This window comes from Peromyscus leucopus, chromosome 1 (assembly GCF_004664715.2).
Source record: "Peromyscus leucopus breed LL Stock chromosome 1, UCI_PerLeu_2.1, whole genome shotgun sequence".
Taxonomy (NCBI): Eukaryota; Metazoa; Chordata; class Mammalia; order Rodentia; family Cricetidae; genus Peromyscus; species Peromyscus leucopus.
The window spans coordinates 10,071,490-10,096,811 of NC_051063.1; the positions used below are offsets into that span (position 1 = coordinate 10,071,490).

General features: G+C 45.7%; 1 protein-coding gene across 1 annotated transcript in view; it reads left to right on the forward strand.

Moving 5' to 3' along the window:
* The first annotated feature begins 16,235 nt into the window (after positions 1 to 16,235).
* Gna14 (G protein subunit alpha 14) overlaps positions 16,236 to 25,322 on the forward strand; it is a 161,077-nt gene continuing 151,990 nt past the window's right edge. Inside the window, exon 1 of the mRNA XM_028874874.2 lies at positions 16,236 to 17,419. Coding sequence (XP_028730707.1) covers positions 17,296 to 17,419 — 124 coding nt within the window. The 5' untranslated portion in view covers positions 16,236 to 17,295. The remainder of the gene's footprint in view (positions 17,420 to 25,322) is intronic.

Genomic DNA, 25,322 nt, shown 5'->3' on the forward strand with positions numbered 1-25,322 from the left:
GCAGCAGCGGCAGCGGCAGTGCACGCCTTTAATCTCAGCACTCGGAAGGCAAAGCCAGGCGCATCTCTGTGAGTTCGAGGCCAGCCTGGTCTATAGAGCAAGATCCAGGACAGGCACCAAAACTATACAGAGAAACCCTGTCTCAAAAAAGGAAAAAAAAAATATTTTCAGTAGAAAAAATATTATTTGTCCCAAAGAGTTCAGCCCAGAGCTCATGGGACAGGATGGGACTGGACACAGTGGAGAACTCTCAGGATGTGCCTGGCATAACCGTATCCAGGTATCCCTGTTTCCCTGTTGGGTACGAAGAAAATGGATCCTACTGTTTCTGATTGCCACAGATCCTGAGAAACATTTAACAGAAGAAGAGAGTTGAGACTGACCGATAGTTCATATCAGGACAGCATGGGAGACAGCCTTGAAGCCAAGCTTGGGACTTCAAGTCAGAAAATAATCCTGGACCTGGGGCATGCCTCAAAACAGGAGTCCCAGCTTAGCTACTTCAGTGCCTGTGGTGGTGAGAATGAAAGTGGCCTCCCTAGGCTCATTTATTTGCATGCATAGTCCTCAGTTGATGAACTGTTTGGAAAGGATTGGGAGGAGTGGCCTCGTTGGAAGAGGTGTGTCGCTTGGATGGGCTTCTGAGGTTTCAGAAGCCCATGCCAAGCCCAGTTTCTCTCCCTGCCGCTTGCAGATGAGGATGTAAAGCTCTCAGCTCCAGCGCCATGCCTGTTTGCTTCCCGCCATGATGATTATGGTAAGCAAGGCCCCAGTTAAAACTTCCTTTTGTAAGAGTTGCCTTGGTCGTGGTGGTAGGAGGGCGCAAACCGGTCAGGGCTGTTGGCATGTCCTTTGGAGCACTTAGCAGCTTCAGGGGCCCTGGCAGCACCTCTTATGCACCAAATTAACAAAGAGCCAAGGGCGGGAGGAGGACCATTTGAGTAGCCATCCAAACAGAAAAAACTCAGACTAAAGAAGTCTTTAGTCTGATTATATCATCAGATGCTCTTAGCTCTCCAAATTCCACTGAACAAATGTTAGCATGTTCAACCTTATTGACCGTGTCCTTTTAGTTTTTCTCAGATTCAACAAAATAGTTTTGATTCTGGCGCAGCTCTTTCTGACAAGTTGACTTTTAATCAGCTGATGCCTCATTAGAGAGCGACAGCTGCAAGAGAGAACTGATGTGGGTAATTAACATGCAGCCTTTCTATGTGTTCAAAACACTTGCAAGTGTGCTCTGTCTAAATTGTCGACTAAAGAATGCGTTTGAAAAAATTCCTATCTGACCACAAGTCCTTGGAGAGTGGCTGAGGACAGAAAGGACCAAGCAGACTCTATAACAGGCTGCGCAGTCTTCTCTCAGTGATCGGGCCTCAATTTCAGTTTCCTGAGACTTGAGCAAGCAGTTTCTAGGAGGGCCATGAACAAAAGACATAGTCCTTGTAGTAGTTCCCTTTCTACATGTACTTTGACTGCTCAAGGTTCAGCCAGTTGTTTACGATCTGGGACCCCTTACCAACCCTACAGGCATGGGTTAAGGACAGAGCCTGGGCCACTGAGTCAGCCCCCATAGTCAGTATGTGCTAGGCCAGTCAGCCTCCATGGCAGCTCAAGGACAAAGCCTGGGACTTTTCCGGGCCTGCTACAAAATGGATAACTGTAAGCCCCAACTAACCCTAGCCAATTAAAAATTACAACATAATTGCCACTTGCATAAACCAATCCCGAGTCTGTTCCTATGTAGTCTGTAGACCTCAAGCCCCCCTTGCTTTAAAAACCCTGCCCCATTGCTACTCAGGGTCTCTCGTGCTCTGCTGCTGTGTCAGATGGATGGAGAGTTAACTCGTAACAATACAAAAACTCTTTGTTTTTGCATCAGATTTGGTCTTTTGGTGGTCTTTGGGGGACTCTGGGTACAACAAGAACAATCAATATTATCCTAGAAAGAGGGTCAAACCAAGACATAATCCCAGGACAATGCTAAGAAGATCTACTTCCTAGTTTTTAATGACCATGGCTGCATCCTGATCTGCAGTGCCCTCAGAGGCCAGAGACATCAGATCCCCCTGGAGCTGGAGTTACAGGAGGTTGTATGCTGCTGGACATGGGTTCTGGGAACTGAACTTGGGTCCTCTGCAAGTATGCTCTCTTAGCCGTTGAGTCATCTACCCAGCCTCAGAAAGGAGAATCTGATGGCCGCTTTGCCATCAACATTTCTTACCGAAGTTCTGCCAATGCTGAAATGTTAAGGTCTTCTAGTTTGGGTCTTCAATGCCCCATGAAGATTCATGTTGCAGTGTGTTGGACTGGTCTCCAGGGTGGTACTGGCCTTAAGAGGTAGGACATAGTGAGAAGCCTTTGGATCATGACTAGGGTGCCCTTAAAGAGGAAAGTGGGACTCTGGCCTCTTTCTTTTCTCTCTATTTTATTTTATTTAGTTAGTTAGTTTTTGATTTTGCTCCATGACCATGGAGTAACATATCTTGCGGAAGGCCAAGAGTCATGGGGCCAGCTGGCCTGGACTAAACTCTGAAGCTGTGAGGCTGACGAGCTCTTGTACATACAAGCTGCTATCTTAGTGACTTGTTACAGTGACAGAACAATGACATGGGACACTGTTGAATAGTCATCAGTGGATGTGTGATGCTGGTTCTTTCGAGCTAGCTTCCCTTCTTCTTCTGGTTACCCCCTCAGTCCTCTTGGATCAGGAACTAGCCATGGTACCTTTGGCTGCATGTAACAGAAAACATAAACTACCTGTATCTAAATAAGAGTTTTTATTGGTTCAAGTAATTGAGACTATAGGATTTAAATATGAGATAATCAGAAGATTGAAACCCTCTCCTTCTCTCTCTGTCTCTCAGCTCATTCCCTGTTGGTGTCACTCAGGGAGTAATGTTCCACTCCTTTCCAAAGGTGGCCACCAACTTTACTTCATGTATCAAGTTAGGCATCTTATGTTCCTGGATATGGCCAACCTTTTGACACTGTGATGTGATGTTGCCATCCTCGACGTTCACCCCTGAGAAGCACATGATTGAGTTCCAAAAATAAGTAAATCACAAAGACCTCATAATGTGTTAAGTGTGTTTACTATTTTGTGTTGAGCCTCATTCGGTTTCCCTTGGTTGCATACAGACCGTGGGCTGCCAGGACCCGCAGGCTGACATGACAAAGGACTCGGGAAAGGTTTTTGAGGGAGGGGGGAAGGAGGGTGGGCATTCTGTGTATCCGACCAGTGAGCCAGCCTCTGCATTAAAGAGATGCTGTGTGTGGACTGACTAAATCTGGAGCCAGCTCATGTCCCTGTACCAGTCATCGTGGTTGAGAATATACAGTGTTTGGCTAGGCCACAGCTGGGTCATGTACTTGTCCTCGGAGCCAGAAGCAATCAACAGTTTCCTGTAAATCACAAAGATGGAGTGGGTTTTGGTGAAATGAGAGACGAAAGTCTCTCAAGGGAGACTGGGCAGACAAACCTGTCTTTTACATAGAGCAGCTTCTACTTCTCCTGAGTATGAAAACTGCTGCAGTGATTAACCAGGGCTCAGCAGGTTCAAAGCTAAATGAAAATGCCAGCATTACTCCCACAAAGAGGCTGTGAATCTATTTAAACACACAAACATGGTTTAGCACATGGACCTCTGGGAAGAGAAGAAATACACCAAGTGAGTAGTAAGGACTCCCTGCCCTAGTCATTTATGTATCCACTTAGTCATTGTTGTTGACACACAGTGGCAAGACATGGGCTCCGATGTTAGATGGGAGGAAGAATTCAGAAGCATCAGCCTAGAGCTTTGTGATGACATGGCATCCCTGTTTCTGCTTTAATTTGTAATCTTCATTTTCATTTGTAAACTGGGGGATTGGTAACATTGACCACAAAATTCTGTTGTGAGGTCTAGAAAAGGGCCTCCTATCTCAGCACATGTTAGCTCTGTTCACATAACCTTTCTATTCATTATCTTCTATAATTTTGCTGCCAGAGATTCCCATGGCAATTGTAAAGAGTGATTCCTGCCAGGAGAAAACCCCAAATGCATTGCTACAACTCCCAGAAGGGAGGCAAGAATCACCAGGAACCCGGTCTAGAGATGATATCCTTTATGCTAGGCCTGGAGGCTGAGTGAGGATCCCAGACCTTGTAAGTGGATAAGCATTCCAGAGAAGAGTGGCCTTCCCATGGCATCCACATTGCTGGAGGCTTTTACAATGCAAAGTCTGAGGTTTTCCCCAGGGTATCCAATCAGCTATACTAGCTGGGATACAGAGCTTCTGTTGCCATCACCGGGCAAATCCCAGGCTGATCTGGATGTGTTGGTCACTGCAGGCTCCACACCTGACTGACTCAGAATCCCTGGAGGTCAGCCTGGGACTCTGTTCTTCAACCTGCTCTCCAAGTGGTGCTTAGGCAGGATTTAAGAGGTAGAAGAAGGGCCAGGCGGTGGTGGTGCATGCCTTTAATCCCAGCACTCGGGAGGCAGAGCCAGGCAGATCTCTGTGAGTTGAGGCCAGCCTGGTCTACAGAGTGAGATCCAGGACAGGCACCAAGACTACACAGAGAAACCCTGTCTCGAATAAACTAAAAAAAAGGAAGGACATAGTGTGAGCATTTTTCCAGTGGGAAAGAGAGATTCATTACCAGTCTCTCAGCTGCTTTTGCAGTGTGAAAACAACTCTATCATGCTTGGAAACTTGCAGGGGAGCTTGGCCCCTGGTGGCCAGAGGGCAGAGAATAAAAAAACCTCTGTTGTTACCTCAGTGACATTCCTTTGAGGGGGTGACAGGGAGAGGATGAGGAGAGAGGAAAGCAGGAATACCTGAGAGGTTGCAGCCTTTGGTCAACCTCACCCTATAATTTTTCCCCAGAGCTTTGAGGCATTATTCGATTCCCCAGTATCATAGGAACTGCATCACATGTAGTCTGAGGCTGTGTTACCAGTAGTCTATGTCTAAGTCAGTGCTTGCATTTCCTTGGTGTCTTATTTAAAGGATTGAAATAAGGACCGCATAGAATTGCAAATGTAGCAAGGAAGCTTTCTTCATAACCAAAGCAATAGTACAGGTTAGGAAGTGATGCACTCTCGATTGACAGTGCCCACATGAGTGACGGTACTCAACAGCCCCGAGTTCTTCAGGGCTTCCTTTTATGGGGTTCAGGAGGAGGAGGTGTTTGGTTACTGGAAGTGTAATGATGGTGGTTCTCTGTCTTGATTTATAGGCTAGAAGATATAATCATTTTGTACTGTGCATGTCTCTTCCCCAAATGCATCTTACTGTAATTATATGCATACCTAATTATGCATAGGCTTAAGACGGTACAGAGGCGATTCAGTTCAGTTGAGAACATAGTTTTGCCTTATCATAAATGCACCTGAACCCAATTCAGGCCAGATGGGCCTTTTCATTCTTCTACCCAGATATGACGAGAGTAAGAATGAAGAGGATCTGTCCCCAAGTTTGATCATTTTTATGTGGGGAGGATCTTATTCCATTGGTTACAGAGAGGCATACTTGAAGCCCTGTGCAGATGGGGTCTGAGGTTGTTAGATGGATTGTTTAGAAAGTGGTGTGTATGCACAGTACATGCAGGTAAAAGAGCCAGGCTCCCAAATGCATTATTATTAGAGTCCCAGGTTACCAGACTATTCGCTATGCTTGCCTGCCTAGCTGTGCCTGCCTTTTGTGTAGCTAACTTTAACACAGATACAACTTTCATTTCCTCCCTCTGTGTTTGTCTTAAGAATCTGGATTGATGTTTTTTTCCTGGGTTACTCAGTACTGAGATGAGGCAGGGGATTCCTGTGTATGTGTTTGTCTTGGGGGAAGATGTCCTATGAAATAGATGCTTAGATATCCCTGACCTGACCTCTACTCACTAGACACTGGAGCATCTTTTCCTGAGTTGTGACAACCAAAAATGTTTCCAGATATCACCAAATATTGCTGGGAAGGGGCCACTGCTAAACCCCACTGCCTAGAGGATAGAATGTGATTCTGCTTGCCCATCACACCTTGTTTTTGAGCCTTCATTGTGGGCTTCATGTTTTCAGGTCAATAACCTCAAGCATGGAATATATGTAACTGGTTCTTATCTGAACTGAGTTTTTTTTTTTTTTCCCCTCAAGACATCCTCCGTACATGTTAATGCAGAGTTAGCTCTCTATTCAAAGCTTCCCCAACAGTTTGTGGTCTTTTATGTCCTTGCTTTTGTCTAAATTCCAACACCAGGAGGAGATGGAGGGCAAGGCGTGGTCTCATCCAAGACAACCATCTGCCTATGGTGGTCTCCACGTGACCCTTTCAGCTGATGTTGGGTCATGATGTCTTCTTTCTATGGAATCTGCCAAGTGCCCATAGTTTCTGTCTGTCTACTTTGTGTTATTCTGTGTTACTCTGTTCCTTTTATAGCCACTAGCCATCAGGTAACTGTTAAACAAGAGTGTGATCCAAAAGGAGCTGGCTGCCAATGTGAATTATACACTGTGACTCGAAGCTACAAGAAATTATTAATAATTTTAACGTTGAACACATTGTAATATTTAGGGTATCCTGGGTTAAGTGAACTGTATGACTAGAGTTAACCAGGGCTGGTCCCTTAAGATTCTGTTGCTTTGGCCACCATGTCTGTTCAGGCAGGGCTATGAACACATTCTCAGAGTTAATCATAGCATTTCACTAGACTTGGGGAAAAGGAGACAGGAACTGGAACTTTATCAGCCCAAACAACCATGAACCCTGTCCACCTTTAAGAGAGGACACATGCCTCATCTCCCAAAGGGAGGAATACCTGTGGTGGTTTGAATAGGTATGGTTCCCATAGAACCATGTGTTTGAATGCTTGGCCTATAGAGATTGGCACTATTAAGAGGTATGGCCTTGTTGAAGGAGGTGTGTCATTGTAGGTTTTGAGGTCTCATATGGTCAAGCTATACCCAGTGTAGGGGATATTTTATTTCCTGTTGCCTGTGGATCAAGATGTAGAACTCTTAGCTCCTTCTGTAGCACCATGTCCACCTGCATGTTGCCTTACTTCCTGCCATGATGATAATGGATTAAGTTTCTGAAACTGTAAGCCAGCCCCAATTAAATGCTTTCCTTTATAAGAGTTGCCTGGTCATGGTGTCTCTTCACAGCAATAGAAACCCTAAGACAATGCCCAAGAACTTCTGGCCATTTCTACTCTCCCTGGTGACGTCAGAAAAGGGCAGAGGAGCTCATTGGTCTTGGGTCTTCAAGATAAACCTCAGACACCTACAAAAACAGAAGAGAGCTTCACCTTAATGTTTCAGCAACATATTTCCAGCTAGCACTTACCAACTTCACAGACTTTTAAATCATGAAGGAAATTACTGAATGCATATTAAGTTTAGGCAAGCAGAGCCTGACATGTCCCAGGATGCATGCTTCTTTCATAAGGCCCTTGAATCTGCATATTTGACTCAGACATTTAAAATGAATGTTTATTTTCAGTGGGACTCATGGTTACCTTCTGATTTTGGCCAGACAGGTCAGGCTAGATCTCTGTCCTCTGCTCTGTCCTTGCTAGGAAGTGAAAGCATGATTCCTATCTGCTGTTGCTGCTGGATGCTGGAATAATTCCAAAGGACCATGCAGGATGAGTTATCCCTTCCTCTTGTAGCAGGCCTAGCAAAATGATGACATTATAAAGAGACACTGTGTTTCTCTGACAAAGAACTCCAAAGAAACAGGATGTGCATATCCTTGGCCCTTTATTAAAACTTGGATCTTACTTCAGGAGCTGAAGCGCTGGGGGAGAGGGCTGTTCTCTGGGTCTTGTTCCTCTTCCCAGTGTGGCCACATTGAATAAATCTCCTTTTTCTGCTTTCCACTTTTTTTTTATTTGTTTGTTTATTTTTGAGACAGGGTCACTCTATGTAACCCTGGCTGTTCTGGAACTCGCTATGTAGACCACGCTGGCTTCAAACTCACAGAGACCGCCGGTTCCTGTCTCCCAGTACTGAAAAGGCCTGTGACACCACACCTGGCTTTGCTTTCCACTTTCAATTGGCTTACAGAGGATGAGTGGTCAGTCGTAGCTTCTTGGGGCACAGACTGTGATGGTAGCAGTGGTTGTGGCAGCAGCAGCAGCAGCAGAGTGAATGAATTCATAAGCAGAGTAGATGAACTTGGCAGCAAGTCCTGAAGGCAAGCAGGCAAAAGCCAAAAAACAAAAGTTTTTTTTTTTCTTAAATCTCTTTTCATCTGGGCTGCTGTCAGAAGATACTGGCCATATTTAAGGTAGCTCTGCCACTCCAATTAACCCAAGCAAGAAAATCTCTCATAGTAGCCTATCATCCTAGTTGATTCAAGATCCTGTCAAATTGACAACCGAATTTAAACATCACAGGACCAGAATTCTCTTCTCTTGTTGAGTGCTTGCTAGCTCCAGGCTTAGGGCTAACAACTTAGACAGGCTACCCTCCCAAATTTTCAGAAGAATCAAGTGTGGTGTGAATTTCATTGTTTCATTAAACAATCACTTAATAACCAGGAGATGTCCTTTTCATAGCATTACTCAAGTGCCTGTATCCAGCAGAGCTTCAAATCAAGACCATCTCAAGGTCCAATAAGTAGTACTTTTAGATGAGGTCAATTTATATCTGGTCTCTATTTCTTTTCACAATAGGTCCCAGAAAGTACAATCAGAACCTGCATTCACCAATCAAAGTCCTCAGGGGTGTGATTTTCTAAATACATGGGTAATGAAGTATACAGTAGACAAAAATAAAGTCATGAAGTACTATATATAGTTATTATAGTATCCATGTCTCTATGACCAAAACACCCCATATAGACAGCATAAGGGAGGAGAGACTTATTTGCATTCATAGTTTCAGAGTGTCTCAGACATCTTGACAGAGATGTTGCGATGGATTTTATGGTAGTGGGGAGTGTGGCCAGCTTGAACCTACAATGGTGTGCTCTACGGACCTCCTTCTGCCATCTAGACCTCATTGCCTAAAGGTCCATAAACCTCCCAAAATATTGCCACCATCTGAGGGCAAGTAATAAAACCTGAGCATATGGAGGGCACACTTTCAGATTCCAACCAGAACATCATGGTGCTGATTTTTCCAAGCATATCAATGAGAAGGGGGTCCAGAAAGTTTGAAGATACAATTTTAAGATGACATGGCCTCCCAAACCCCACATAAGCTGCCCATCATCTTGCCCCTTGTGAAGATTACCTTCTTTTTCTGATGGAAGAAGGAGAAAGCAAGAAAAATGTAGTGGTAAATACCCCCGGTGTAGGTCCAGGGCTGTGACAATAGTATCAAATAGGCATGGATGGTAGGGTAGGCCATGTCAAGCCAAGTTGTCAGGGAAGCCCACACTTAGTGAATCCCACTGGTGTTGAGATGCATTGAGAAGCACAGACAGAGCATTTCACGGTCTGGAGAAGTCATGATACTGACAGCAGAGAAGCTGCTTCAGGGGCCAGCAGCTGTCCAGAGAGGTAAGGCATGGTGAGGGTGGAGTGGGGGGACAGTGGACAGTGGACAGTTCCAGTACAGTGACTGTTGGCATCAATGGCAGAGGCAGGCAATGACTATATTGCATGGGGCTTCATGGTCTAGGGGAAGATTTTATTTTCTGAAGGAAATTCTTAGAAGAACTTGAATCTAGGAATTAACAGGTATGCATTATGATCATCCTGTTTGTCTGATGATGGGTGGATTTTAGAGAGTCAAGAGTGGAGCAGGAAGTCCAGTCATAAAATTGTTGATTTAGGCCAGGTCAGAGATGGTGGTAGCTTGTTTAGAGCTGGTGGCAACAAAAATAGCAAAGAATATACCTTGGCAGCCACATGTGACATTCTAAGGTCAACTCAGAAACCTCCTTTCACAAAAATGGAATGTGCAGGACATCTTGGATCTGGTGCCTGAAGGGTTCTAACACATTAGGATACAACTAAAGAAAGAGACCAGAATTGCTAAGGGTAGGTGGGCTAAGAGGGGTGTCTAGTGGTGCTGAGATGGGAAAAATAGCAGAAAGAGGAGATTTGATTAATAAGTTCACAATTTTGTCTCAGACTCCTTAATTTGAGATGACCATTAGATATCCAAATTGATATGTCCAGAAGGCAAGGAAGTAGAGGCAGGGACATCGATACATGACTGTCTATATGAAAAAATAAGTCAATACACAGCTGCAAGGGGATGATGGCACCAGAGGGTCAGCCTCTGAGATGGCAGAACACTTAAATCCTTCTGTAATCAGTCCATGATGGTGTTGACAGAGAACTAAGCCTATAGCTCAGTAGAATGGTATGTTAGTGCAGCCTGGTATCCATCTAGAAGAAACAAAGCTGGTCTTGTATCTCTCACATTCCACAAAAATAAACACCAGATACCATACATTGGGCAATAATATGTATTGCTGGTTAGGGATGTAGGCGATGGGTGTGAGTCTGTGAGTTCAAGTCCAGCCTGGTGTACATAGCAAGTTCCAGGCCATCCATCTAGAGTTATAGAAGGGGAACTTGTCTCAAAAACAAACACACAAATAAACAAATAAAAAAAGTCGGGGAAGGAGGCAAACGCCCTATTTGCCAGTTTGTAATTCAGGTGACAAAGAGTCAACAAGCATTATTGAAGAGTTTGCAGGTTGTCAAGAAGAAAACAAATGACCCAATTTTTAAAAATGAGCAAAGGACATGAATAGGCAAGTCACAGGGAGGCAGATACAGCACTAGCAAGCACAGGAAGCAGAGGAAACAGTATTAATACTACTTTATTCCCTTCAAGCTGCCAAAAGTTAATGAGTAACAGTATTTATTGCTGGCGGGGAAGTAGGAGCCTGGAACATGGGAGCTGTCGTTGTTGGCAGCAGATGAGAATGTTAAAGTTTTTTTTTTTTGAAGGAATCTTGCCACATCTATTAAAATAAAAAATGTGTGCATATACATGTATACACATATGTATTTATAATTATATTTAATTACACACATAAAATTATACATATATGCACATATATAATTTTATATATACAACATAGCAAGCTTTTTCTGGGGATCTATCTCATAGAAATAAAAACAGTAGTGTGCAAATATTCATATAGAAGGATATGGTTACAGTTTGTTTTATTGGCCAAAACTAAACAAAAGTAAAGATGCTTTAAGGGGGACAATTTGGATAATGAACATTCTCTTCACAACATGGAATACTATGACACTACAAACAAGAATGAATCACAGGTATCAAGGTATTCCTGAGTGAGGGGGAAGAAAAAAGATAACACATTGCTGTTAATGGTAACAACATTCCTCTGTGTATGTTCCTATTTATGCTTATCTATGATTTTAAGAGCATAAAAGTATAGAGAAGGATACATAATACTAGGTTGTCAATATTTGTTTCCTCAAGAGAAGAGTGGTAATGAGTGTGAAACTTAAGCAAAATTGAAAAGAAAATAAGCAAAATAACCATCTCCAGATTGTCTTCTTAAAGATTTCTATTTTTTGATGTTCTTGAGATCCTCAACTCATGAAAATGCAGATTCAAAAACCAAATGAAAGCCATTCCTGTCCATTCATGATCATCTGTGTTGGACGACTGACTTCTGTGTCCTGTTTTGGCTCTCCCAGTTGAAGTTGTTTAATAAACAGTTTCTAGGCTTCCAACAGAGGGTATTTTTGAGCAAAACATTGACATGCCAATTGTCATAGAAAAATAGATGCTGTGTACACCAGTGTGTTATTATTCCCTCATCCACATGGCCACCAATACTCCATTTTCACCTGCTGATTTGCAGCTGATCAATGAGTGGGTCACAGAGAAAGGGGAAGACTCAAGCCACTTTGGAGAACACAATAGACTAGAAAATTAGATGAAAAAGCGAAAACACACTAGACCTAGAAAAATGAATTGGAAAATTAGGAGTCATTCGCAGCCTGTGCAAGCTGTGGATGAGCAAACCCCATTAACATTAAGCTGCTTGGGGCAACTACTCACACGAACACACAAGCCACTTATATTATTATTATTATTATTATTATTATTATTATTATTATTATTATGTATTTTGTGTAGATGAGTGTTCTATCTGCTTGTATGAATTTATGCCAGAAGAGGGCACAAGATCTTATTACAGATGGTTGTGAGACACCATGTGATTGCTTGGAATTGAACTCAGACCTCTGGATGAGCAGCCAGTGCTCTTAGCTGCTGAGCCATCTCCAGCCCCCTACAAGCCACCTTTATGATACTCACACACAGGTACACTCTTGTGGGGTTCCAGGGCAGGATGTGGATGGCAGGTGCTTCACCATTGTCTATTCATACCTGGACTCTTTTTTTTTTCTTTAAAGGAATAATGGCCATTCCCAGGAATGAGTCACAAACTTAGCTTGCAAACTGACATAAAGATGCTGAACACCGTTAGCTCTGCACACTACCACTGGGTCACTTTTTTTAATGCTCTTTCTTCTAAATTCTCTTTTTTCTGTTGACATATATTCATCATACATAATGTTGTGTTTCATCAAGACAATTTTTTTTTCAACTGTATCATGTACTGTGGCCACATGTTCCTCTCTCATGTTCTGTCCCTCTGGTCTCTCTCCTTCCTCTCATCCCCTCTCTCTCTCTGTCTCTCTGTCTCTCTTTTTGTGTATTTGAGTATTAATATCAAGTTCTAGGACTCACAAATAAGAGCAAATGTGCTATTTCTGTGTCAGCATCTGGCTTATTTTGCTTAATGTGGTTATCTGCTGTTGCATCCATTTTTCCAGTAAGCAGCATACTTTTATTCTTCATTATGGCTGAATAAAACTTCACACACGGGCTGGAGAGATGGCTCAGAGGTTAAGAGCACCAATTGCTTCCAGAGGTTCTGAGTTCAATTCCCAGCAACCACATGGTGGCTCATAACCATCTATAATGAGATCTCCTCTGTATACATAATAAATAAATAAATCTTTAAAAAAAAAAAAAACTTCACACACACACACACACACACACACACACACAATCATGTTTAAAAAATCAATTTATCCATTGGTAGACCCTCTAAGCTGATGTCATGACCTGGCTGTTGTGACCTGTGCAGCAGTGAACACAAATGTGCAGTCTCTGTAATACAGTGACAGGGTGCTCCAGACTTATGCCTAGAGACAGTATAACTGGGTCATATAGAACTTCTTGGATTCTAAAGTAATATATGTCCAAAGAGAACGACATCTTTTCAGCCCTCTGATGTCCCTTCCCTCGTAGCTCTGCATTAGAATCAGGACAGTCCTTCTCTCTGAGGGTGCAACTGACGAGTGGCCAGCAAACACGTTCAGGCTCTTCCTAAACCAGTGCTCATTTCTGGTTGACCGCCTCCTTCTCCACCCTCACGTCATCATCACCACTGTCGTCACTGGATGCCATCGTTGTCTTCGTATTCTGCCACAAGAGCCTTCTTTTCTCTCTTCTTAGACGACTTTTTTTTTCTTGGTTTCAGTTTTATCCAGTAAACTAAGATTCACTAGTATAAGACAAGCAGGTTAAACAAGAAATTCCTGTGAGTACCAGGAATGAGCAGAGATGGACAGGGGTGCTAGGGAGGGACGGGATGAGCATAGGCAGCCTTGCGTCTCATGAAGGAGTGGAGACGGCTTCTCAGAAGAGATGCGTTTGGAAAGGAAATGACCTAACTTTGCCTGAGGAAAGAGATGGCATTCCTGGAAAGGGGGACAGAGTGCATCAAGGCCTGTAGATGACAACAGGACATCAGCTCTGAGATTCCATTAGCCTGGCAGACAAGGGAGACACTGTCATGGCATGATGCTTCTCCCAGAAAGAAGAGTGCAGGGGCTTTCATTTTTCTGGTAGACCACTGCTCAGTGCTTCTCGTCACTGGAATCTTCAGTGCCTGGATCAGACTGGCCTGGACTCAATGAGAATCCCAGACTTGCAGCTATCTGACCTGAAGAGGCCAGCACTTGGCAGGCAGAAGCAGCCCAGCTGGAGTCTATGAGGAATCAGGTGGAGCTACAGCAGATTGAGAATGATTAGGAAAAGCATTCTCCGTTAGTAAGCGCTTTCTTCAAAGCTAGCCTTTCCTGGAAAGCTGTTTCAAATATCATGATATAAAATTATTCTGATCTTATGCCCTAGATTTTACAGATGATGAGGAAAAGAGAAATAAATACAGAAATAGGAAACTAATTGGCTTGTGTTATCCCATTGAATAGTTCTCGGGAGCTTATGATGCTCAATAATAACTTAAAGTTTACATTTATTTTACTACCTTTTTAGAATTAGTTTTTAATTTTTAATTTATACGCATGAATGTTTTGCCTACTTGTATGTCTGTGCACCACATTTGTGTAGCACATGCAGAAGAGAGAAGAGGGTGTTGGATTTCCTGGAACTGGAGTTACAGATGGTTGTGAGCCACCGTGTGGGTGCTGGGAATTGAACCAGGGTCCCCTAGGAGGGCAGCCAATGCTCTTAACTGCTGAGTCAGCTCTCCAGCCCCTTAATGTTTTTTCCTCATCAAAGAAACAATTGGATGTTAGAACTGGGTGAGTCCTTTGAATGGATTCTAGTCCCTTGCTCTGTTTACAGTTAAGGAAAGTACAATCTAAATATGATGGGAGGGGCCATAAGTCACTCTATCAGATAATTAGAGTTACTTGTGTTAGATAATCAGGCAGCCAATTTCGGCTCAGAGCAACTAACCTTTCTGCTATATGTACTTTAGGCTCTTAAAATTGCAGGTATATATTCTCACCATATATAAAATACCATTTATATTTTACTGCTTATGTATTTGTGCCTTGTCTTTTCTGCTGAATGTATTTTGAGGATTCTCCCCAGTTTGTTATTTTTGAGGTCGTATGGCATGAATGATAGATAGGAATACAGTTTAAGGACTACATGGCTAATCAGCTTCATGGATGTTGTGGAGTGTTCTTATACAAGCCAGGACATTATACTATCCTTTGGTGATGTGATTTTTCTTTTCTGTGCTGAATGTTAAATGTATAGGAGGTCAGTGCTTTACCACTGAGCTTCATCCACAGCCCTGAGGGAGATGGTGGGACCATCATGGCACGTGCAGTCTGTCATTCACCAAAACATCACAGGGTGTTTGTTATTCTGACATAATGTTACTCACAGATTATCTTAGTGCCTACATAATATTGTCCTATGTGGACAAGACAATTTGGTCTAGACTCTGTTGTTGACATTTTCGTCATTGAGTTTTTATTGTTATCTGAAGCTACAAACCTTTACCAAAGCTGTAGGGCTTCTCAGGGGCCACATTCTATAGGAGGATTACAGCTTGGATCAAAGCGGATGGGAAGACTGAGGACTTTTGGCAGTTACCACCAAGTTCTCCAGGGATGGTCTGCCATGGTCTGTTTTTTGAAGACTAGTAACCTGAGTTATTCCAATCAACGTGGGATGCAGGTTTGCCCTGGTCTCAGTATCTATGAAGGACTAGAAATTGGGATCGAGGCTTTAGTTTGAGGAGGCAGGTGGTGGAGTTCTCGGTGTAAAACAGTCTGTAGAAGCTAAAGGAAAAATGGGTGACAGATAGCTGAGGGGAAATCCAGACAGTTTCCTACAGGGGTCACTGTTGCCGTCAATTTATGCCCAGGAGGAAACGAAAATCCTAGGGTATTTTAAAGCCTGATTAGTCCGCACCTCTTAAACTGTAAAGTAAACAAGACTTTGCAGCCAGATAGCATTAGCTGCCAAGTTCTTATATAACGACCACACTGCCCACTCCTGCTTCAATTGCTCTTTACGGAGGGAGCATTGGCGTCGGATTCCTTAAGTGTGCACACTTCGTACGCCAACTTGAATAGAAGGAAAACAAGACTCTTTGCTGTGGTCCGCAAGATCCCTTGTTCTGCGCTCGCTTTGCACCTTAAAATCTGCACAAACTAAAACAGCGAGTGCAACTTGCTTTGTGTCTTTCCATTTGAGTTGTCAGGGTGCGTTTAGATTTTACTCGTGGAGCTATCCTAAGGCGGCAGTCTGGTTGCACGGCTGAGTAAGGAACCGCCAGGTGTGTCGGGGAAGGTGCCAACTCTTTTTACAAAGCAGGAGTCTTTTCCATCACCAAATGCAAAGCAGCCAGACATTTTTCCACCCTCACCCTCCAGTCCCCGGCCCCCCATCCGGCTCCGTGAGGTAGGACCGGCTGGGAGGCGTTAACTAGCCCTCTGCTCTTTTACCCGACCCCAGAGGCGGCTGCTGTTCCTAGCAGAGCCATCTGGTTGATCTGCACTAGACAGGCAAGCTCCGAGCTGACCCAGGGCTTGTTCCAAGCCCAGGCTGGGTGGGCTAGGGCATCCGGGAAGCGGAGGGAGCCAGTCTAGGAACCTCAAGTGTGAGCAGTGGAGAGGCTGGTGGGCAAGGCTCAGCCTCTGATGGGAGGGGAGGCCAGAACCTAGCTGCTAGCACGCAGTGTGTGTCCTGGTTGCAGACGCCTGGCTCGGGTCCGCTAGTGCGCCACCACCCCTGGCACTCAGGCTGGGAGTTGGCGAAACTCCCTCACCTGTCGGAACCCGGATCTGGCAGCGGGAAGGGTCTGGCAGCCGGCGCCTGCTGGTTACAGCAAGCTTGGCAAGTGGCCCTGCCTGCACTAGGGGCGCCACGGCCAAGGAGGCAGGTGTGAGGCTGCTCCGCGCCCTAGCCTCTTCGAAGGTCCGTCGTTCTCCTTTGTCCTCAGGCACCATCAGGTTGGGGTAGGCCTAGGGGCAACTCCCACAGACGCCAGGACTGTAGGTTCGAGACGCCCCGCCTCCTCCTGCCTCTTAGAGCGTGAGTGCTGGAGGAACCTTCCATTCGGAGAGAGTCTACAGTAACTGCAGAGGTTTTCAGAACTTTGCAGGCAGAGGCTCGCTGGTCCGTTGTCTGCAAGCCACGCCACCTCTGCTGCTAGCTTGCGACACCCCAAGACTCGGAGAGACTACTCTCCCAGAGGCACCTACACCCCAACTTTTGATTCGAGGTCTGCGTTGCCTACCTGGGTGCCCAGCTACAGTGTCCGGGGGCGCGCATCTTCTGGAGACAGCGCCGCTCACACAGCCCAGCTCGCTCTTCTTTCCCGTAAGAGTGAGGGGCTGGGTGCCTGATCCGGGACCACACAAGCCCTCGGGCGGAACTGCCTTCGAGAAAGGTTAAGGCCAGGAGCTCTGAGCCCCTTACTCCAAACCATAGTCGGTTCAGGTGTTTTCTCTCCAAACCCTGCGCCTGACGCAGATCATCCGCGCTGCCGGGCGGTGAGCGTGGGGTCCCTGTCGCCCCGTCGGAGTGGCAAACCATGGCCGGCTGCTGCTGTCTGTCTGCGGAGGAGAAAGAGTCGCAGCGCATCAGCGCGGAGATCGAACGGCAGCTTCGCCGCGACAAGAAGGACGCGCGCCGTGAGCTCAAGCTGCTGTTGCTGGGTGAGTGGCTGCGTTTATCCAGCGGGCGGGCAGTTCTGATGTTAGCGTCCCGGCTTCTTCCCGGTCCTCAGAGCAAACCCGGCGGCGTGCTGTCGTTTCCTCCCGTCCTGTCCCTCCACAGCTCACAGATGCTGCGGCCTCCAGGCTTGGGCTCAGGTCTTTTTCACCTGGGGCTGGGTGATGTTCGACCCCCGACTCCCAGCATCTCTGAGCAGGGCCGGACCTCAGCCCTTGGTCTCTTGTCTGTTTTCCCCAGCACTGACCCCTCCGCCCTTGGGCTCCCAGCAACCTCGGTTGCTGCAGAACCCCAACCTGAATGTTGGCGGGCGTTGGGGGGCTGCTTAGCCTGCAGTTTAGGCTCTGTTCTCCATGGATTCTGACCGCAGGTGCCCTACGCAGCCTACTTTTTACTTCCAGCTAAGGTTATATGGGAAGGCTCTGTCCTCACAGTAAGAGCTGACAAGGGAAAGTCTAGAAACAGACAAACGTGAGAAAAGAGAAAGCTGATAAAGGGTGAGTCGTGCAAGTGAAGCCCCTACTGCTAATGCCTACTACCAATACCTTCTGTGACCTCCTTGGCCCACCTTGGTTCTACTTAGCTGGCCCGGCTACCTCCATCAGTGCCTCGGCAGGCTTTTAGAAGGTCTCTGCAGAAGTGTTTCTAAAACAAAAAGAAAAGAGTTTAAGGTGCAATTGATTTTCCCCAAGGCAAGGATCAATTTCTTCTGATCCACAGAATGTCCTTCAGTCCATCCACCGGTGAATACTGACCTTTTTTTTTTTTCTTTTTACCAGTTCCTCCCTAAATAGCTGCAAGTATTTCAACTTGTTCCCTCCATCCTTTCAGGAGCAAGCCCTCTCTTACTGTGTGTTTAATTATCTTTGAGCAGTCACATTTCATGAACTACGAAGGAAAGACAGATTCGACCTGGAGAGGCCTTTTAGTCTGCTCTGCCTTCAGACCCAGGCAGAGGAGCCAGCCGTGTGCTATGTGACCCCTGCTCCTGGCTTTAAAGGGCCTCCCCTGGTTTTCCTCAGACCTGCAAGTCCAAAAGGCTGACCACCCAGATTCCACACACCTGCCTCTCCTCTAAGGCCAGAGGAAATTCCCGGCCTAAAGGACTCCTAGCTTACTGTTGGGGTCTTCGCCAGTGAGGAAGAGAGACCTGATTCAGTAGGAATGCCCTAAGGGATGCTGTTTGCTCAGGCTGGGAAGGAGCTTGGGACTGTGGCCTCGGGTCCACGGGTATACCTAAGAGGTTCTGGGGGTGGGGGCAGATTATGGGGTGTGGGTGGGAAGGAAGGGCCGCTGTACACCCCCGAGCCAGGCTGCTCCTCCAGTATTGGGCTGGCCTGGGAACTCTAGCTGAACCCTGCAGGCTGTCATCAAGCTTGGTTTGTCAAGGGGAGTACTGTCACAGTTTGTAGTTTGATACTAGGCTAATTAATTATGCCTTCCTTCAACTTAAGCTGCATACTTTTCCTTGTCAAGGGCAGACTAAACTCTAGTTCATTTTGAAATGTTTAGATTTGTGTCAATGTGTGAAGTACTGTTAGGCCTATACCAAGAGCTGGGCATATGCGGCTCCTTGTAAGGCTAATTATGCAGTAAGCTGAGCCATAACGTATTGCTAATGGGCGTATTTGACACACTTAGACACACAGAGTAGAGAAGGAATGCCCAAGGGCACATCGTTTGCCTTAAAGGTCACATTTAATCCAGGTAACAAAGCCTCAGGCTGTTCTAGCCCTTGTTCCACTTCTCCTGACCCCTTGAAGTACTTTGTGCTCTCTTCTCCCAGATGGGACTATATCAATCATTATGGTGACAATTTTCCCATTCAAGATACAGTTCTAAATCCCATGGAGCTACCAGAGCCTTGATGGGCTTAAAAACCCCAAGTTCTTTCTATCTTAAGAGGGTTAAGGCATAACTCAAGTCTCACGAGGCTGTGACGAAAAGATTCGGCAATCAGGGAAGGGTATGTGCCATTTTGTCTGAAATCACAGAGTGGAAACTTCACCAGTTACTAGAGTGGCTGGACTAGATTCACTGATCACGTCTCTCAGACATTAAAGGGACTTTGAGATCTTGTGTGGAGTATGTTCCCAGAAGCCATGGGCTCTTGCAATGATGACTGTGTCTGCAGCCGAGGTGAGGGTGTTTCTGAAGTGTGCTGTAGGGTAGCAGAGTCCTGACCATGCTTAGTAAAAGTCTAAGTCACTATCCAGTACTGAGGGGCACAAGTTGTCTGGTTATAGCTGGTGGTTGCAAGATGTTGGCTGAACACTTCTCAGCAGGAGGAGATGAAGAAAATAAAGGATACAGCTGAATTTAGTAGAAAGGAAGTCCTTCTAATTGGGCAAAATACTGCTGGAGACGTGATGGCAATGTGTGTCCTGTACACCAATGGGGAGGTGGACTTTGGACTTGTGCTTCTGAGTCATGTGCCTGGGAGCTCACCATTCTGCAGGCCTCTGTGGCTGGAATGGGAAAGGAATGCATATTCTCCATACTGACACCCTTGTCAGAGCACAGATGAAACCTCCCAGTGCCTTGATGCAGAGGCTGGAGCTAGACCAAAGGAGTGTGGCGTTCTTCAAGACAGATGCAGAGCCAAAGGTCGTTTTGCCCTAAGGAGAAATCAAAACTTCTGTGAGAGCTGTGGCTGCAGATAGGGTGACCCGTAAGCCCAGGTCAGTGGAGCTCAATGAACTCAGCCCAGAGATAGCAGCAGCAGCTCCTTGAGAAAGCTAGCTTCTTGCTGGCCCATCAGCTACCCCTGGAAGGCAGCCACCAGCTCTGAGCAGGGCAGTGTGTGCTGTGAGCTTCCGGGGATGCCCTTGTGGGTAGAGATGCCAGCAGCCTTGAATCCCATCCTGAGGCTGGGTGCCACCTTTGCTGGTCTTGCGGCTGTAAACCTAGGGGAAGAAGAGTCACTAGCAGGAACAAATTAAGTGCTTTATAGACTGTGGCCTCGGTGGCCTGACACCGTTTTGTGACTTCACTTCTCAATCAGAAGCACTATTGGCTTTCCTCCTTCCTGGCAGGATGAGCCTGTGCCCCTCAGCTTGGACCCTGAGCTGGGCAGAGTTGGGGTGGTTTGCTGATGTCGGGATCCTCAGAGTGAAACGTGGGTACTGACAAGGAGCTCTCCCCTTGAGACCTCAACACTCCTTCCTGCCTCTGTTTGGGATCCTGGTCCCAGCAAGACACCTAGGCCTGGTCAAGCTCTTTCACAGGCCACCACCATCATCGTTGTCTCTTCAGCAGCCTTGTGAGGGCTGTCCCCAGATGGAGGCCTACTCTGCTGCCCTGAGTCACCAAGGGTGCCGAGGAGCTTGCTGTGTTTCCTTTAGCTCCCTGCTTCTCACACCACCTGCCTTCAGCTAGGGTGCACAGTCTTGTGGCTCTGGCTTGCTCTAAGCTCAGGCTGTTTACTGCCATACACTCACTCCTATGATCCTGCAAAATGGTCCTGTCTGGAATAGAACAGGTCTGGCCCTATAGCTTCCCAGTAGAATGGCAGTACAGAGCCATGTTAAATATTAGCTGTATTGATAGACCTTGTTCTCAGGACGTGAAATGTGAAGATAGTATTCCCAGGCCCACACACTGACCCATACTCCACCCTACATCTAGGAGGTACATATGTGACTATTCAGCACCCAGGGTAGTCCTCAGCCTCTTAAAGGACGAGCCACATGTTCAGGCACATCCTCCCAGGCCACTCATGGACTGGATGCTGGTGGCAGTGGCAGAAGCAGTGGCCTGAGAAGATCAGGTCAACAGACACAGTGTGGATCTTAGGGCACTTGGTGAATGGAAGTGGGTAGTTGTAAATACAGAGGCCTGGACACAGATCCCAAGTCCCCTTCATCAGAGGCTACCTTGGATGTCAAGTGAGACACCAGGGCTACCTTACTGAGTAGACATGCTCTCACCTAGGGAAGAAGTTTCCTATGGAGTGAGAGTTGGTGCAAAAGCTTGTCAGTGCAGCCACAGCCTAGCGCAGCCTGGGGTAGCTTACAGGGCATGTTCTTCTGTGTGCCAAGGTTTCTGTGACTTATCTTCAGGTGACTACAGTCTGATAGTGGCCTGTGGCCACCTTCTCATGATGCTCCTCCCAGGGATCCAAGGGCCTCCCTTCAGGTTCCTACTTTGGAGAGGAGCCCACAGGCCAGCCCCATGCTTCCTAAGAGCCTGTACTGAAGCCTAGGGCCGTGGGAGGTTGCAGCATTCCAGGGCTGGCAAAGGACAGGTAGGCAGACTGCATAAGCATTCCTGGGACTTCCAGCAATTACTGCAAGATGTCCTGAGAGATGATCATATCTGCAAGGGCAGAGCAGCACTCAGCAGCTGGCTACAACCTGCAGCCTGAGTCTCAGAGTGCCCATCTCTGATTGGGCACATGCTGAGCATCTGGCTGGACACCACTGATCTAGGGAAAAATGGGCTTCCCCTCTTTAAGAATGGACTCAAAGTGGATGGTGGTGGCACATGCTCTTAATCCCAGCACTTGGGAGGCATAGTCAGGCAGATCTCTGAGTTCAAGGCCAGCATGGTCTACAGAAAGAATCCCAGGACATCCAGGGCGACACAAAAAAAACCCTGTCTCAGTGGGGGGAAAGGCCTCAAACAAGCTCAAGGATGATTTTATTAAAGAAGGAGAGGAGGAGGGAAGGGAAGGGGAGGAGGGGGAGGAATGAGAGGAGTGGAGGGGAGGAAAACCCAGGGCAGACAAATTGTAAACCTCAGCAGCAGCCTGGAGGAGGAGAATGGAGGAAAGAAGGAGAAACAGACAGTTCTGATTCAGTTGGCATGGAGGTCAGCCCATGGCAGACAAGCCACCACATGGAGGGAGGGGGAGGCTCTGGAGCAGTGGTTCTCAACCCTGTTAATGCTGTGACCCTTGAATACAGTTCCTCATGTTGTGGTGACCCCAACCATAAATTATTTTTGTTGCTACTTCATAGCTGTAATTTTGCTACTGTAATGAATCATCATATAAATATCTGTGTTTTCCAATGGTCTTAGGCGACCCTTGTGAAAGGGCTGTTAGACCCCCCAGAGGAGTTGTGACCCACAGGTTGAGAACTGCTGCTCTGGAGTGTAGCTAGAGTTTTCCTGCCTTGCCCACAGTCAGGACAAATCTTTGTCACCCACCAGTCCCACAGCCGCTCAGACCCAACCAAGTAAACACAGAGACTTATATTGCTTACAAACTGTATGGCCGTGGCAGGCTTCTTGCTAACTGTTCTTATAGCTTAAATTAATCCATTTCCATAAATCTATACCTTGCCACGTGGCTGGTGGCTTACCGGCGTCTTCACATGCTGCTGGTCATGGCGGCAGCTGGCAGTGTCTCTGCCTCAGCCTTCTGCTTCCCAGAATTCTCCTCTCTCCTTGTCCCACCTACTTCCTGCCTGGCCACTGGCCAATCAGTGTTTTATTTATTGACCAATCAGAGCAACAGATTTGACATACAGACCATCCCACAGCACTGGAGACAATAAAGAAGCCCACACTATTGAGAAAAGAAGCTCACATAGTTGAGGAAAGCATGCTTCAAAATGAGAAATAAAAGTTATGCTCTTCTGAGTAATCAAAAAGTGAACTGACTTATAAGCTACGTGGGGATTCTGGGAAGAAAAAGTATGGTATCTCATCAAAGGACTAATTAAGAAAATGCTCTTCAGGCTTGCCTACAGCCTGATCTTATGGAAGCATTTTCTCAGTTGAAGCTCCCTCTTCTCAGATGACTCTAGCTTGTATCAAGTTGACATAAAATTACATAAAACTAGCTAAAACAATGAGGGAGGGATTTTTCTGTTCTGTGTTTTCTAATCTGAACATGAATTACATGGCAATAAATTTCTGTGAAAAAATAAAACAAATAATCAAACATCCCATTAATAGGTAGTATTGTTAGTGTAGAAAACTTCATTTCCAGACAATGGCAATTAAATGAAAGAATGGTCTTCCTTTGATTTTAGTGCTTGGTAAAGTGTTGCTTAGTAATTGGGTTGAGTTTTTCCAGTCACCCTGACTGCTAAACTTGGACATAGACTTCATCTTAGAACTTTATGGGAGGAAGGGGAAGTGGTACTTAACTTAAATCAATTATATTCTTCTGGCAGAACCATGATAAAAATACTACAGGTTGGGAGGCTTAGGCAATGGGAATCGATTTTCTCCGAGGCTGGAAGCTGGAGTCCACAGACTGAGGTTTGTTTAATCTTGATGTCTTTCACTTTGGCTTGTGGACAGGAGCTTTGTTGTGTCCTCCTGTGGCCTTTCAGCCTTGTGTGTTCATTCCTGATGTGTTCTTATCCTCCCACAGGGAGTTTAGTCCCCTTAGATAGGGCTTTAAAGGCCTTGTTTTATATTAATCATCTCTTTAAAGACCTTATTTCCAAAAACAGTTATCTCTTAAAGTATTGGTGGTTGAGACTTCAACAAATACATGACAGGAAGGTATTATTCAGCCCATAATGTCAACAGTGGTGGGAAGACACATTCTACCTCAGCTGCCATTGCCTGTGAATTCTCTTCTTTGTCCTCTTCACTCAGGTAAAGCTATCCTTGCCTACAGCACAGAAAAGCACTTGGGGACAAGTCAGAGTGAAGATAAATTAATATAAGTAGAAACACGGGATAATACATGCTTCAGATTGAAGTTTGGAAGGAGAAGAGGTCACAGTCACTTCTTATTGCTGTGATAAAACACTCTGAAAATAGCGACCTCAGGAAGGAAGGGTTTATTTGGCTCACCGTTCCATTGTGATGGGCAGGTTCTGGTGACAGGAGCATGAGGCAGCCGGTCACATTGCATCCACAGTCATGAAGCAGAGAGATGACCACCTGTGCTCAGTCAGCTTCGTGCTTCATATGCAGCCCAAGACCCCAGCACAGAGGATGGTGCCACCTTCCTTAAGGTGGGTCTCCCACATCAGTTGTTCTATTTAACTCCTCATAGGAATGTCTAGAGTCTAACCTAATCTAAATAATTCCTCAAAGATATTCCAGATCCTGTCAAATTGACAATAACAGTAACCACTACAACAGGTCTTTAAAAAAAAAAAAAAAAAAAAGGACACTGTACAACCCAAACATTGGTGATTGATAGCAAGGTTTAAGCAAAGTTTAAAAATGAAGAAGTTGGTTTATTTCTCTTATCTTAAAGGATTTCCTGGCTGGGGGAACTGTGGCTTACACCTTCCGTGTGGAGGTAGAGGCAGAAGAATCAATATTCGAAACTCTATAGTAAGTTAGATGCTAGAATGGGCTACAGAGACCCTGTCTTAAAATTAAATTACATTCACAAATAAAGAAACAATTCTTTTTGTTAATGAGGATGGTTTTATAAGGTTCACTGTTTGGATTTAGGGACGAGAAAGGAGTCCTGATACAGTCAAAATGCAAGGCCTGGCTGGGCTTGAACATGCTGGCCCGAGCCCTAAGTAAGCATGGCCTGTTGTCTGAGATGTCATTAGGAAGGCCAGCACTGTCTCTGTAGGAAATTCTGATGTTATCAGTTGTGTTGATGGCCTTGAATCTTGGCCAGTAGAAATACAAGCTGGGCCACAGGGTGAGAAGCTTCTTTCTCTCCCGTGTCCCCTGAAGTCTCCATGTCTTTCTATTCTGCCCTAACAACACTGTAGGAGTTGAAAATGCAGTCTAGATTGCTGGTTCCAAACCCTGGCTCTGCCATTGCTTGCCCGTGAGTGTGATTCTTTAATCTCTGCTGACACACTTTGCAGTGAGCTCTTGTTGATGCATCTTTTGGTATTTTTTTTCAAGCATCAGGGAGGTGTCATCTTCCATGTTAGCTGACCAGTTACTGGTTGCATTGCGTTTGTTTAAAATTTCCAAGTAGTATTTTAACAGGGATATTTGGCT